The 14486-nt window shown below is 59.6% G+C and overlaps 2 protein-coding genes and 1 non-coding gene across 3 annotated transcripts; 2 read left to right on the top strand and 1 right to left on the bottom strand.

The window, feature by feature from the left end:
- Window positions 1–2872: 2872 nt before the first annotated feature.
- On the top strand, window positions 2873–4501 carry TTLL2 (tubulin tyrosine ligase like 2). The gene has a single exon (XM_039882299.1). The coding sequence runs from the start codon at window positions 2903–2905 to the stop codon at window positions 4499–4501; it is 1599 nt and encodes a 532-aa protein (XP_039738233.1). The 5' UTR covers window positions 2873–2902.
- Window positions 4502–11243: 6742 nt separating this feature from the next.
- Window positions 11244–12555, top strand: GPR31 (G protein-coupled receptor 31). The gene has a single exon (XM_039880916.1). It carries the CDS (start codon window positions 11331–11333, stop codon window positions 12396–12398), a length of 1068 nt encoding a protein of 355 aa, XP_039736850.1. The 5' UTR covers window positions 11244–11330; the 3' UTR covers window positions 12399–12555.
- Window positions 12556–13938: 1383 nt separating this feature from the next.
- Window positions 13939–14057, bottom strand: LOC120618509 (5S ribosomal RNA). Its single transcript, XR_005657269.1, has one exon. It is a non-coding gene; the product is annotated as a 5S ribosomal RNA (ribosomal RNA).
- Window positions 14058–14486: the final 429 nt, after the last annotated feature.

The raw sequence follows: 14486 nt of genomic DNA, 5'->3' as shown, positions 1-14486 counted from the left end.
GACCCGCCTTCCAGGGCCCCCCTCCGCCCGCGGCGTGCGCACTCCCCGACACGGCCACGGTGCCTCTCACGTGCCGCAGGACTGCCGCTGGGGCCCCAACACCCCCAACCGCTCGCTCCGCCTCGCGACGAGTCGTGGTATATTTCATCGCACACGCGTGTGCGAAGGAAGCCGCGCCGACACCCACCGCCCCGTTCGCAGTGACACCTTCCTGTGGCAGCCGGCGGGGCCCCCGCCCCTCAGCCCCGCAGGCCACGGAGCCGGGAGGAGGCCGGGTGGCCGCCGCTGACCACTGAGCAGCCGGGCACCGCCCCGCGTGCTCCGAGCCTCTGGTGGGCTTGCCCCAGGCTGGCAGGAGGTGGGCAGGCCAGGAATTGGACTTTGCCTTGTTGCAGAAAAATCAGACCGGCGAGAAACCAAGCAGCACTCGGAGAGTTGGAGAACTCAGGTTTATTTCGCATGGTCCCAGAGGAGCCAGCGCTCTGAGGATCTGGGCCCCCAGCTCGGGGGTGACCTTACTTTCATAGGGCGTATCCCGCAGTTAGTTGGCATGAGCCGATTGGTTCATTTGTCCTCAGGCGGTTACGGAGCCCGGGAGTTGCTATGGGCTACGGGCAGTTACAGAGCGAGCAGAGGGGAGGGTGAGTCTTCAGTCGATCTCGAGGTCACCCTGCCCTTCGGTCTATGCGGCAAGCACGTCTACAGAAGTAGAACAGAGAGCTGATTACGAGGTTAGCCATGTGAGTGGAAAATTCCTCTTCAGCCTGACGTGGCAAGTCCCACACTGGCTTGGTGAGGTGGCACTCGATCTAACACACGGGTAAGAGAGTGTCTTGACAAGTACGTCTGGGAACGTGGCGTATTTCTTGGAGAGAGTAAAGAAACTTCGTTTAATCCGGCTGCCATAATTATTTGATTCAGACCCTCCCTCTCAGCGCCCCCGGACACACACACAAATGCACACACCCGGCACACACACGCACACACACACACGTGTACACACGCACACGGCTGGAAAAATCTGGCAATACGTCGGACGCGGTTTAAAAATATCTCTGTAAATTGCAAACACTGAACTTTTCTGTAGCTGCACCAGAATAGGGAATACGCCGTAGGGCACAGGGTGCTCCCGTCCACGCTGCTTTTGTCCCCAGCTGGTTTGGAGGTGTCCTCTGGAAGTGTCATCTCCCCATCCCCACCCGCAGCCTCGGAGGCAAGCCAGACTTTCCGCTGGCTTCGGACTGGGGCCCACGCCACCTGGAAGCAAGTCGTCTCCCCTACTCCCCGAGGACCCCTTCCAGCTTCACGCCTGGAGGAAAAGGTGGGTGAGCGAGCTGGCCGTCCCCCCTCACTTCGTCCCTCCCTTCCCTGCATTTTTCTTGCTTTCTCACTTGTCGAACCTGTCTTCACGGAAAATACAGTATGTGTCCAATTTACTCCTTTCGCATCAGCCAGAATCTCTCAAGTAGCGCAGAACTTCCGCCAGATAAGTTATCATGTTGCCTTATGTCATAAATTATGCATGAACAATGGTAACATTGTCAAAAGCCCAAGCCGAATTCCCTTCGCTTGGGGTTTCTGACATTCTCCCAAGAGGTTTCGCCATTTTTACCTTTTTTCTGGCTCGTAACAAAACATGCTTCATCATCGGTTTTGGTTTTCTTCAAAAACGATCTTGTTTTCTTTCTTTGGAACTTCAGAGAAATGTCGAAGCTGCCTTTTCTGTTTATCTTGCAAATATGAGGTACAATCTTCACAAAACGATTGCTTTTGCAGACTGAGTTTGTAAAAGCTCAAATTTTCTTTCTCGACTCTCACGAATTACCATTTATTTGAATAAACCCAGCCTCTGAGCCCCGAGACACATCCAGTGGCCCTGAGTCATGAGGGGGTGCTGGGGGGCCACTGTCGGTGTCTGGCCTGTGGCCCTTAGACGTCGCAGGCCAATACGAGTCTCGCCAACCACACAACACGTCATTCCAAGCTTCTTCCACATGCTCGAATGCATTCAACTATAAAAACTTGGTTCTTTTTGTTCTAAATAACGATCACTTTTCAGACCCACAGGACTCACCACAGCTGCAGGCCTACGGCAGCGAGGCTCTCAGAGGCGTTGACGGTGACGCTGCAAGCATTCTTAGCATGTCACTAAATGAAGGAAACGCACAGGTAAGCTCCGAGGAGGCGGGGGGCGTGTGCAGGGGCGGCGGAGGCGGCCCGTGGAGACAGGCGGTCCCTAGTGAGACCGCACTGGGCGGAAGGCCCGGACTGGTCTGCAGCTCGGACGCAGAACGCGTGTGAAAGCACCACTAGCCTGTTCCCGTTCGCCCCGAGAACACTCGCCAGCGAGGCATTCACCCCGCAGTAACTCGCAGGTCACCGTCCTAACCTCACCCCCAAAGTGTGCCCCGAAATACCTCCCTTTTACTGTTATTTTCACATCGCTCTACATACCGAGAGTCTTCGGGAACAAATGACATCATTCTATTTATAGCGTTCTGTTTTTAGTAGCGATATTTCCATTCACAAAATACAGTCCATCTCCATCGCTGAGAACGTCCGATCCTAGAAAACGCAGCGTTCCTCCGCGCGATGTTAGCTGCGTTCTCGGACGGTCGTGAGGCGGAGACTCAGTCGATGAATCCGATTCGTGTATACGTGTCTGTTACCTTAGGATTAGAGGCGAGTTCTGTTTAGAAATAACTCCAAGAACAGTTTTTATATCGTATCGTCACGTTGAAAACCAGTCCGATTTGCTTCCGCCTCGAAGGGCGTGTTTATGTAAAACTAAAGGAACCTGGCCAGTGTTTTTTCCTGAACGGGAAGGGCTAGAGTATGCTCCCCCGGCCCGCCCTCTAACACGCTTCTGATCACCAATTTCTAGACCGGGAACCCCCGGCGGATGGCCGCAGACGGCGCTGCGCGGGCCGGGCCCAGACCGCTGGTGTTCCGCGTGGACGACAGCACGCCGGGGGTGGTGCAGAGTGTCCTCCTGGAGCGCGGGTGGGACAAGTTCGATAACCGAGAGCAAGACGTGGAGGGCTGGAACCTGTACTGGAGGACGTCGTCCTTCCGCATGACCGAGCACGTCAACGTGAAGCCCTGGCAGCAGCTGAACCACCACCCGGGCACGACCAAGCTCATCAGGAAGGACCGCCTGGCCAGGCAGCTGAAGCACATGAAGAGGACCTATGGCTCTCCCCTGTACGAGTTCATCCCCCCGACGTTCGTCATGCCCAGCGACTACTGCCAGTTCGTGGCTGAGTACTTCAAGGAGAAGCAGACGCTGGGCACTAAGCCGGGCTACTGGATCTGCAAGCCCGCAGAGCTGTCCCGAGGGAGGGGGATCATAATTTTCAGTGACATTAAAGACCTCATCTTTGATGACACGTACATAGTACAGAAATACATCTGCAACCCTTTGCTAGTGGGTAGGTACAAATGCGACCTCCGCATCTACGTCTGCGTCACCGGCTTTAAGCCCTTGACCATCTACATTTATCAGGAAGGCTTAGTGCGCTTCGCCACGGAGAAGTTCGACCTCGGTCATTTGCAAAACAGCTACGCGCATCTGACCAACAGCAGCATCAATAAGTCGGGGGCCTCGTACGAGAAGGTCAAAGAGGTGGTCGGCCGCGGCTGCAAGTGGACGCTCAGCCGCTTCTTCTCCTACCTGCGCAGCTGGGGCGTGGACGACCTGCTGCTGTGGCAGAAGATCCGCCACGTGGTCATCCTCACCGTGCTGGCCATCGCGCCCTCCGTCCCCGTCGCCGCCAATTGCTTTGAGCTCTTCGGCTTTGACATTTTGATCGATGACAACTTGAAACCGTGGCTGTTAGAGGTCAACTACAGCCCGGCCCTGTCCTTAGACTGTTCGGCAGATGTATCTGTGAAGAGGAAACTTATCCACGACACTATCGAACTGATCTACTTACACGGCCTAAGAAACGAGAGACACGGACGCGGTTACGCTGACGACGGGCATCCCGGGGGCCCCCTGGCCGATGCCGACCGCGGCAGGCACGGCGACGCTTGCAGCCCCCTCTCCTGCGAGCCCCTCTTCCATCCGACGGGTCGAACTCCTAACAAGGACAAACCCGATGTGAAGAAAGTGGTCGGAACACGCCCGGAGAGTCAACGCGCCTCCCCGCGGAGAGACGCGGTGCCCGGGAAGGATGCGCTGCCGTCGACCGCAGAGCCGCCCAGCAAACGGAAGCTGAAGGACCGGCTGGCACCTCGCAAGGCGTCCACGCCCCCCTGCCTGCCGCGCCTTCCGTCGCCCGCGGCCTGGAGCCCTGCCGCCCCGAGGGGCCCCGCGGCCGGCGGCGGCGAAGCGCCGGATGCCCACGCGGGCGGCTTCGTGCTCATTTTTCCCTTCAATGAAGCTACTTTCCGAGCTTCTAGGGACGGATTAAATGTCAAGAGAATAATCCAGGAGTTCCAGAAACTAACGAATAAGCGATGTTCCCAAGCGGCGGAGAAGAAAACAAAAATAAGGTGACGTGGGGTTTTCTTTGCTTCATTGTTTTGCAACCAGCGACTCCCTTGCCGGGCGGATGACTCCGGCCTGGCTCGCGGCCCCTCTGCCTCTCCTGTCCCTGGGCCGTAGCTGTGGGTGCGCACAAATAGAGCAGTTGACAAAGCGGGAGGTGTTCGGTGATGATTCGGCGACATCGCGGGTCCCTCGGGAGCATGCCGCGCGCGCCAACAGACGCCCGCCAAGGATTATAGTGCCACGGCTGGAGTCTCGGCGGAAAACGCAAAAAAGGCTGGCGGTTAACTTTTCATTTTTAATTGACCGTCTTCTTGTTCATAATCATTTTTTTCAACTCGATTCGTCATCTAGAGTGAGGTGAATTACTACTGACGGTCTCCCCTCAAAATACTCAAATGACTCTCTCATTTATAGACCCTGGGCCCCCAACACTGTGCCAAATAGCTCCCCGCTTTGGGCATCTACCGGCCGCATTTGGAAAGTGCCCCCTCTTCTCAGGCCTTGTCGCTGCTCGATCTCTGTCCCCGGCTTCCGTGTGAGAGCCCCCCAAGCCGGGTCATTGTCCTTCCTGCCAGGTAAGGAAGCGTCTGACGAGTCCTAAGGCGTAAAAGCTCCAGTGTTTATCAAAAACAGGACGCCGAGTGGAAGACGCCAGACACAAAAGGCCCCAGGTGGCAGGACCCCGCTTCTGGGGATCCCCAGCAAGGAGACTGGTGTTCCCAGGGGCCGGGGAAGTGGGGGCAGGGGCGGGAATGGCTGCCCATGGGCACGCGGCTTCCCGTGGGGGGTGGGAACGTTCTAGAACTAGATGGGGTGATGGTGGCACAGCATGGCGAGTGCGCTAAACATCGCTGGTGATGCTGGATCTCACGTGATGCCTATTTTACCACGATAAAAAAAGTTAAAGCAAAAAAAAAAAAAGATAGCGAAACTAAAACTGCTCTGAATGACGGTGCGTAGGGGTCGATACGATGAGAGAAGGCAGAGCTCGAAGCGACGGCTGCCGGCGTCGAGGTGGCGGCCACCCGCTGCGACTGCGCGCTCGGCAGCGGGGTTCGGGGCCCCTCCTGCTCTCCGCGGAGGCTGCGCCGCCAGAGGCCTGTCTGCCCGATCCGAGCCAGGCGGATGGCGGCGCCAGCGCTGTGTTCGGCAGGGAAGTGACGCGAATGGAGAAACGTCACCGAGAGTCCGCGGAGCTGCCCCCCGAGGCTGCGAGGCGAACCCGCAGGCCAGCATGTCAGCCGGCGGCGCATCCACGATGCCGGACAGGGCAGAGCAGCGCGTGGGCTTTTCTTGGGAGGGCGGAGGACCGGGGGCCACGCGAGCTCAAGTCTCCTCAGCAGTCACCTGTTTTCACACCACAAATAAATGTAGAGCCCAAATTTCCACCCGTGGGGAAAAACCTCCATTTTATTGACATTTGTTATGAAATACAACCTGTAATGAGTGGACCCCTAGCTGACACTTAGAAGCATTTTTGCTATATTCGTCTTTGATTCTGTTAAACGTTGTACGTGAAGATAGAAAAGTCTGGTTTAGGGAGCTCCAGCCTCGTTCTGAGTGGGCTCGGCACGACCGCTGAGAGCAGAAAGCGCCGTTCCCACTCGCTCGGAGGCGGAACCGGCTCAGGAAGTGGTTTGGAATCAGGTCAATTTTCTGTTCTCCCCCGAAGGTGTTGGGGGGAGCGGGGGGAGCAGAGTCTTCCCGTGGGGGAGGGGCTGGTGCCCGCCCTCCCCCAACCCACCTGCGAGGGACAAGCGAACTCATAGGTCTGGACCCGGGTGACAAAGCCACCTTCAGGACTCGTGGAGGGCGGTGGGCGCGTGTCTGCGAGAGCACAGAGCTAGACTTTGAAGGACAGTGCCCACTCATCCCGAAAATGTCCTCGCCCTAGTGACTCTCTAAGTCCGACGTGAAGTGGCTGTGACCACGCTCTCCTTCTGCCGTGTAGTTTCTACAAACGGGTTCAGTCACTACCACGTGACATTGGACCGTGTAAGGACCTGGTGTTTCGTGAACATGTTCCGCAAACGTCCACAGGATGTCGCTCTTTTTCAGTATGAAGACGTTTCGGGAGACAGAGGTGAGAAGGCGCGGTCTCCGCCTGTAAGTGGCTTGTGGCCCAGCCAGCAGACGGGCGCGGGGACAGGGAACGGTGGCCCACGGGATCATTGGTGTGCGGACAGAGGCGGTTTGGAGGGGCGCGCCCTCGGCTCCTGGGGGAGTCAGGGAAAGTGTCGCCCAGAAGGAGCCGATCGTCAATTGAGATGACACTTGGAGGCTGAGGCTGAGGGCCGGGGAGGCACCCCAGTCTTCGTGGGAGCAGCAGGGAGCGGGGGCGCCTGGCAGGCCACCCAGGGGGGCTGGCAGCCGGAGCGGGAGGAGGGGCAGCGGGACCGTGAGGTGGGGCAGCTGGACCGTGGGGTGGGGCAGCTACAGGCTGCAGGCGGGGCGCATGGCGGGGACGTGGCCCGCACACCGGGCGGCAGGCAGGGAGCATGGTGGGGACCGTGACCTGCACACACAGGAAGGAGAGCTCTGAGGGGTGAGGAGCCCCAAGGCCCTGGCCTCAGCCTCCGTCTATGAAGGTCGCCCTGTGCGGAGGCCAGAGGCAGTCTGGAATGGAGGAGATGGGGGTGCGGGGCCAGGTAGGGGGCGCGGGGTGGACAGTCAACTAGATGGAGCTGAGCTGGGGGAGGGGAGAGGCCACACAAGCTGCCTCTCAGGGGACCCGATGAGCCCTCGTGCAGCCGTTCTGGACGCCACTGCGGCTCCATGTGCTGGGCAGCCAGGGGGCCCCCGCCCGGGTGGACCCCGCAGAGCGCGGGGCAGCTCACACCACATCCCGCAGACACACAGATGCCGCCATGGCCCCCTGAGGCGTCTGGCCGTTTCGGTCGGTTCGGAGCTGCGGTGACGTTGGCGGGCGGGACGGTCTGCCAGCGGCTCGCGTGCAGTAGGGAGTAGCCGCGGACATTTTGAACGGATGGGCGAACCTTTCGGGGGTTCCAGGTGATGCAAACACGAGACGGCGCCAACCCCCGTCGAGGCTAGACGGGACGCCGTGGTGCCCCCCACGTCAAAGACTGGGTCCCGACGGCTTCGCTCGACCCTCAGGTCAGAGCGTAAGGACAACAGGCTTGGAAATAGGAATCGTCACTTGGAGTGACGGGCACACTCGGTGCCCCAGGAACAGCGGGAAAGGCGGTGTGCGCGTGGCGTTTGTACCAGAGGGACGTTCGCACGCTCATGCGGTGACCGGGGGTTGGGGTTTGACCACAATTATTTAACATACATTAAAATTTTATATTTTTAGGAGTGAATTATTTTCCTGTAACAATAAATTGTGGTCAAAGTGACGCCTCGTGCTGAAACGCTGGTTTTCTTGGTAACCGTCTCTGACGAGATGCGCCTTGTAGGAATATTCTGAGGTCACCAAAATCCTTTCCTACCGAACCGCAGGCTCAAGCACGTGCTGGGGACGTCGGGGAGCTCGGCCACACCCTCGTGACTTCGAGCCCCTGCCACCGAACTTCCGGTTTCTTCTCCTGAAACAATGCCACTTTTCCTGGAAGTGACACAGCTCCTTTGTCCTGAGGCTCGCCTGCCCCCAGGCCGGAGGCGCGGGATGCCGGGCGCCAGGCAAGGCGAGTCACGCCCGCAGTGGGAGAGCGAGCCGGGCTCCCGGGATGGGTGACGGTCACTTGCCTGCGGGAGCAAGGAAAGGACAGGGAAGGAACCTTTGAGAGTCGGCGAGAAAGTCCCTCGCTAGGCTGAGAAAAGTCGGCGGCCCTTCCACCCGCCCCAAACGTCCCCAGGGCGTCCGGCCCCCCAGCTGCCCCCTGCCCCGGCCAAGCCGTTTGGCCTCCTTCCACGGCCGGCTCCTACCACGGCCGCTTCGGTACGGGTTTAATTTTGTCACGTCGTCCTTGACAAATTCGCCTGCTCGATGGTCTTTCCCGCTGGACAACGTCCCCTAAGGTTATGAAATGTCAGAAGAGCCGTGAGTCTTTGCGTTCTTAGCACGAAACGAGTAGCGCTACGTTCTAAATTGTTTTTGAATAAATTAAGGGTGTAGTAAAGAACTGAACTTTGGCCACAAAGAGGTCTGACCTTTGCCCTCAGCTGCCAGCAGGCCATCTCCAAGCCCTTGGAATGTCACGCCTGGTGGGTACCCCTTAGCTTGCTGGGGGCCTTGGGCCAGCCAGTAGTAATAATGAGATGCGGGCAGGGACTCTGGGTGACACACTATCAGCTCGACCTCAGCGAGCAGTTATCAGCCTCACGTACACCACGAACCGCAGGACCCTGCAGGACACCAATGCAGGGGTCTCCCTGAGCTGACGACACCCCGTACCTGTGGCCACACAACGATCCCGGGGAAAGACGCTGCCCTCACTCTGCAGGGAGAGGATGTGACGCCCACCTCGACCTCCCCCTGGACTCCGTCCCTCCCTCCCCACTCGCTGCCCCTGATCTGCACCTTCCTCGAATAAAACACGGCTGCAAATCTAACAAGGCTCGGTGAGCTCCGTGCGGCCCTCTGGGCAATTAGCGAGTGTGAGGGTGGCCTTGGGGACCCTCCAGCTTTACAGCTGGTGTCAGAGCTCATCTTGCGGGGACTCCCCCGTCCCTCAGACTTCACAGCTGGAGAACTTCGCAGCAAGCGAGGGGACAATCTAAGTCACAGCACTCATTCATCCTTCGCGAGGTCCTTCTTCTGGTATTTTCAGACATAAAGAAAAACTGGAAAGGAAAAATCGATAGAATGAAATCTGTGTGTAGGTTTAAGGCAATGATTCCATTTTCATTTAAATTTAGGACCAGGCGTGTAAATAAAATATGCATCACATAATTGAACAGAAAAGTCTCCTAAATAGGAAGAGTATTGAAGAAATAGTCATGGGGACTGAAAATTGAGTTTCTGGGAATAATAAGATTTAATAAAATAAGATCCTAAAGGAGAAGCTCAAATATTATAACTTTAAAAGAGAAGAAATAAAGGGTAATTCAGTCCCGTAGAATAAAGGAAGACAAATCAGTGTGCTGAGAAGCAGCAGGATTTAAAATTTCTTCAACTTGATTTCCCACACTTCAAAGGAAAATATGAAGTTATTAATGTTTGTGTTGCCTATTGAGCTAGAATATCTACGATTTAAAGTGTTTGGGTGTGAAATGGAATTGGTAGTCACGGGGCAGCTTTTAGGTCTGCCGGGTCTGCAGCGTTCTCGACGTGTTGACAGAAAGACCCGTTTCGCTCCCGCCTTCAGGGACCCTCCGTCCCTGGAGAGTGAGCTTAGCCACCAGCTGCTCTGCGTGTCATCGTGGCCACGGCTTTCCTAGAGGCGACACGCGGCCTCCGGCCAGCCCTCAGCTGGAACACGGGGCCGTATTTCCTCCTCTCGCATTTCCCAGGAATTGTTGGTGACGCTCATACGGGGGGCGAATCCTTGTCCCTAGGGTGACCGTGGAGGTGCGAGTCGGGGCGCCTCTGCAACTCCGCGTTTGGAGGACCCTCCAAATGCGCCTTCTTAGATGACAAAGCAGCAGGTGACCGCGTGACGCGGAGGTGGGGTGGCGGTGGGCGGGCGGTCGGCTAGAAAGGAACCCTGGTAAAATTAGGGCGTCCGTGAGCTCAGTGGTGAAGCGCTGTCCGCTGGGGAGCCGCTGGGCGGAGAGGTCGAGACGCCGGGCCGGGGGGTCCTGCTCTCGCCTCTCACTTGCCTGTGACGAGCAGCGCGTCACCTGCACCACGTCCTCACTCGTGAGACGGAGCTTAAAAGCGAGCCTACCGCGCCTCGCTGTCACATGCCCCACCGCGGTCACCGGGGTGAGCACCCAACTCCGTCCCTGACACACAGGGTTCCGCCTGTATCCCGGATGCTCACGGCGACCCTGCAAGCACGTGGCATCACCTCCGCCCCTCGGCAGGGCAGCTGCGGTGCACAGACCTTCGTCTGCCTCCGGAACCCACAGGGCTCCGAAGAAGAGAAACCGGAATTAGAGCCACAGTGCGTTTCACTCCAAAGCCCGAACCAGGCTGAACAGAACCGAGGTGAATCGGGGTCAGCAGCAGGTCAGGACCCAGGTGAATCGGGGTCAGCAGCCGGTAGGGCTGAGTGGTTCAGGCGATGTTTACTCACTGGCTCCCGTACGTGCCAGCATTGCCCGGTCACCGGACACAGAGCACGTCGTTGGCTCGAGCGCCTGATTCCTGGTGGACTCGACGCGTCCCGACCTGTCGTTGGCTACGTGACGGTGTCAGGGCCAGCCGAGGCCCCGTCGTCCAGGTCCCCATCCAGGCCGTGTAGGAGGGAAGGGCCGTCTCCTCAGCAGAAAGTAAAATTTGGCAAAACGAAAGGACGAGTGACAAGGGCCGATGGTTAAACGGCCGGGCCGCCCCGCACGCCTCCCGGGGAGGCAGGGGCGAGACCCACGACCGCGTGTGAAACCCGGGCACGTGCAGAAGCGTCGCGGGGGCGCCCTCGGGCTGTGAAAGAAAAGCTTCCCCGGAGAGCGCACCCCAGCCAGGGGACTGTCCTTTATTGTAACTTTACAACGACCGAAACGTCTCCAGGTGACCGGACGTTTCGGTTCCTCCTGCAGCACCCGCCGCCCGCTCACCCCGGCCGCCGGGCCGGTCGCGCTTCTGCTTAGTGCCATTAGTGCCAGACGATGCAAAGCGAAACGCAGCTTCCCCTTTTCTCGGGGAAAACAAGACGGAAGCCAGCGAGCGGCGAGGTGCTCCGCGCGGCCGCTGCGCTCTCCCCAGCGGGTCTGATTTTGCTTTTGGTTTCCTTCGGGTGCTGCCTCAGCGTCTTTCCTCGCTGAGAAAATGCAGAAGTCGCGTCCCTGGGCAGGAAAGGGCCGTCTCCATCCGCTCCGTGGGGAGGATCGCGGCCAGAGGTCTCGCCCTCCGCACCGTGCGGCCGCGGCGCCCGAGGCGGGTCCCAGCGGCATGCGCGCCCCGAACTGCTCCGTGCACGGCGACGCGGTGGCGGTGGCCGTGGGCACCCTGCTGCTGCTGGAGAGCGGGCTGGGGCTGCTGGCCAACGCCGTGGCGCTCTGGGCGCTGCTTTTCCGCCTGAAGGCGTGGAAGCCCTACGCCGTCTACCTGTTCCACCTGGCCGTGGCCGACCTGCTGCTGACCGTCTGCCTGCCCTTCCGCGCGGCCTTCTTCCTGCGACGCAAGGCCTGGAGCCCTGGGCTCGCGTCCTGCCGCGCCCTGCTCTTCCTGTGGGGCCTCAGCCGCGGGGTGGGTGTCGCCTTCCTCACCGCGGTGGCCCTAGACCGCTACTTCCGAGTGGTCCACCCTCGGCTCAAGGTCAACCTCCTGACCCCCCGGGGGGCCCAGGTGATCTCGGGCCTCGTCTGGCTCCTGGCGGGCGCCCTCAGCCACCAAAGCTTCCTCGTCTCCGAGGCCGAGTGTCCCCGTTCCGACCCCGGGGAGGGCGTCTCCTTCAGGCTGTCCTGGCGGGAGGCACTGTCCTTGCTGCGGTTCATCCTCCCCTTCGGCCTCATCCTGTTCTGCAGCGCCAGCATCATCAGAACTCTGCGGAAGAGGCTCCGAGACCCAGACAAACAGCCCAAGCTGCAGCGGGCCCGGGCGCTGGTGGCCGCGGTGGCGGTGCTGTTCGCCCTGTGCTTCCTGCCCAATTTCCTGGCCCAAGTGTCGATGGCCATCTTCCTGGGGACGGACAGCTGCAGGGTCCAGAGAGCACTGGTGCACGCGGCCGACGTGACCAGCAGCCTCACGGGCCTGCAGAGCGTGCTGAACCCCGTGGTCTACTGCTTCTCCAGCCCCGCGTTCCGACACTCGTACCGAAAGGTCTTCCACACCCTCCGGGGCCGGGGGCCGGGAGCCCCGGCTCCGGCCTGTGACTCGCGGGACTCCTACTCCTGAGCACAGCCAGCCCCCCGGCCGCCGGGCGAGGCTCTGGGCCCCACGTGGGATCTCGGGAACAGCGGCCGTTCCTCCGTGCTCGGGGAGAGGAGGAGCCCCGGACGGCACGGCAAAGGTCAGGCCGCAGAGTCGCGGCCAGCGCGGGGGTCACCGGGTTCGCCGGGACGGTCTTCCGCTGTTTTCCACGACCGAGCAGCAAAGCACAGCTAGGAGGCTTCGCACACACTGCTGCGGGCTCGGTGTGTCACCCACGCGGACGCTGGGGCAGCCGCCGCCAGCCCCGCCTGTGGGCACTTGCTCCGACGGCTCAGCGGTGGGAGCCGCTGTCGTCCCAGCCGGTGCCCCCAAGGGGACTCGGGGTCGCGCGGAGCGTCCGCTGTGCGTGCGCTGTCTCCGCCTCGGCTCCGTTGCGCGTTTTACAAACGTTCGCTTCATTCGTGTGGGTCACTCGGCAGGTAGAAGACAAGGCGGCTATTTCCCTCGTTATTATAAGAAATTGTTTCCTACTAAATTTCTCAAAATGGCCTCTGGAACGTTTTTCTAAATTTGAATGTCCAAATGCTTTTAAAACTTACTTTGCTTCCCCTGAGATAAAAAGTCACAGTGCTTTGTGCCTCCTGGGAGAGACACACAGTGCGAGACACCACACTGCCTGTGAGATGGTGCCGCCCACCCAGGTGTGACCCGTGCAGAGGCCCTGGGGCTGGGAGGCCACGGCAGAGGGGGAGATGCGCCCGCCCCCGCCCCCGCCCCCGCCCCTGGGGACACCTGCGATGGCTGCATCTTTCCATCTTCTTCCTCTCATGTTGTGTCCCAAACTTGTCGCTCATGGTGGTGACAAAGATTTCAAAAGTTAACTTCCCGACTGCCTTCTCTCTGCGTGTCTGCGCCCGGGAGTGTGGTCCCCACAGGGACCTCGCCGAAATGCTCAGAGGAGGCACAGGGTCGCGAGCAATGACGTGAGTCCCCTGCAGCTCGCACCTGGAGGCCTCACCTGGAGCTGTACCTGTGTGGCCCACACGGGCGGCCACTGCTTCCCCCAGGGGCGGCAGCTCCATAGAACCCGGGAGGCACCAGATTCACCCGGGCAAACCTGAACCGTGAGTGTGTCCCCTCTTGTGCCCACGGGCTCGTGACAACCCAACCAAGGGGCGTGACGCCTTCGGCGGCTCCCGGGGGACCTGCTTCTATCGGCCACGCTGAGCGGTCTCCTCGGGTTTTGTTCCCTCTTAGTCTGGAATTTCACTGGCTTGGGACGGAAAGGCGAGCGGAGGGGGCGAAGCGGCTGCGGGACACCTCCAAATGCGACGCGTCTGCCCCATGCCCGAGAGCTCCCCTTCGCTCGGGAAAAGAAAAGAAGCCGTTTTTCTGCATGTAAATTTCAAATGCCAGTTTAAAAAAAAGCTAACACTGCACATAACGCTTTCCACAGATGAACTCCCCATGGGCATCGTTTTTTTTTTAGGCGAGGCAACCCTTGGTGGACCTCACGGATTGCAAGGACCCTGTCAGCTTACAACCCCTTACATTTTATTTCTTACGCCTACAGTACCTGGTCTTCCTAGGTGGTCTCCCATCCAAGTACTGACCAGGCCCGACCCCGCTTAGCTTCCGAGATCAGAGGGGATCGGGCGCGTTCAGGGTGGCGTGGCCGTAGGCCCCATGGGTGTTCTTGACTCGACTGCCCGATAATCCATCCGGATGCTTGTCTACCATTTTCCCGCCTGAGCCAGCGATATTGTGACTCTGCACTGTGGAGTCACACAGTCACCTGACACACGTCACTGCAGCCATGTTGACCCTCTGGCGGCTTACAGCCGGCCGTGCGACTCCCCGGGGGCTCGCGGGTGCCCACAGACTCCACGGGGTCACCGCTGGCCACACCGCACCTCTCCCTGCCCACGGGGTGCCCTGGCAAACGAGACGTCTCGTCGCCGTGTGACCGCCTTGTGGTCCCGCTGGTGGTTTCCTGGGCTGGCCCTCTTGGCTCAGCCTGCGCGGGGTGGCAGGCTGGGGGCCGGGAGCTTCGATGGAAGCCTGCGTCAGCCGGCCAGGGGTCCCGACGCCGTGGTCTGGGGAGGAGTCTGA

The sequence above is a fragment of the Pteropus medius genome, unplaced genomic scaffold (genome assembly GCF_902729225.1).
Source record: "Pteropus medius unplaced genomic scaffold, Ma_sr-lr_union100, whole genome shotgun sequence".
Taxonomy (NCBI): domain Eukaryota; kingdom Metazoa; phylum Chordata; class Mammalia; order Chiroptera; family Pteropodidae; genus Pteropus; species Pteropus medius.
The sequence above is the reverse complement of the archived record's forward strand: the minus strand, read 5'-3'. Positions and strand labels throughout refer to the sequence as shown.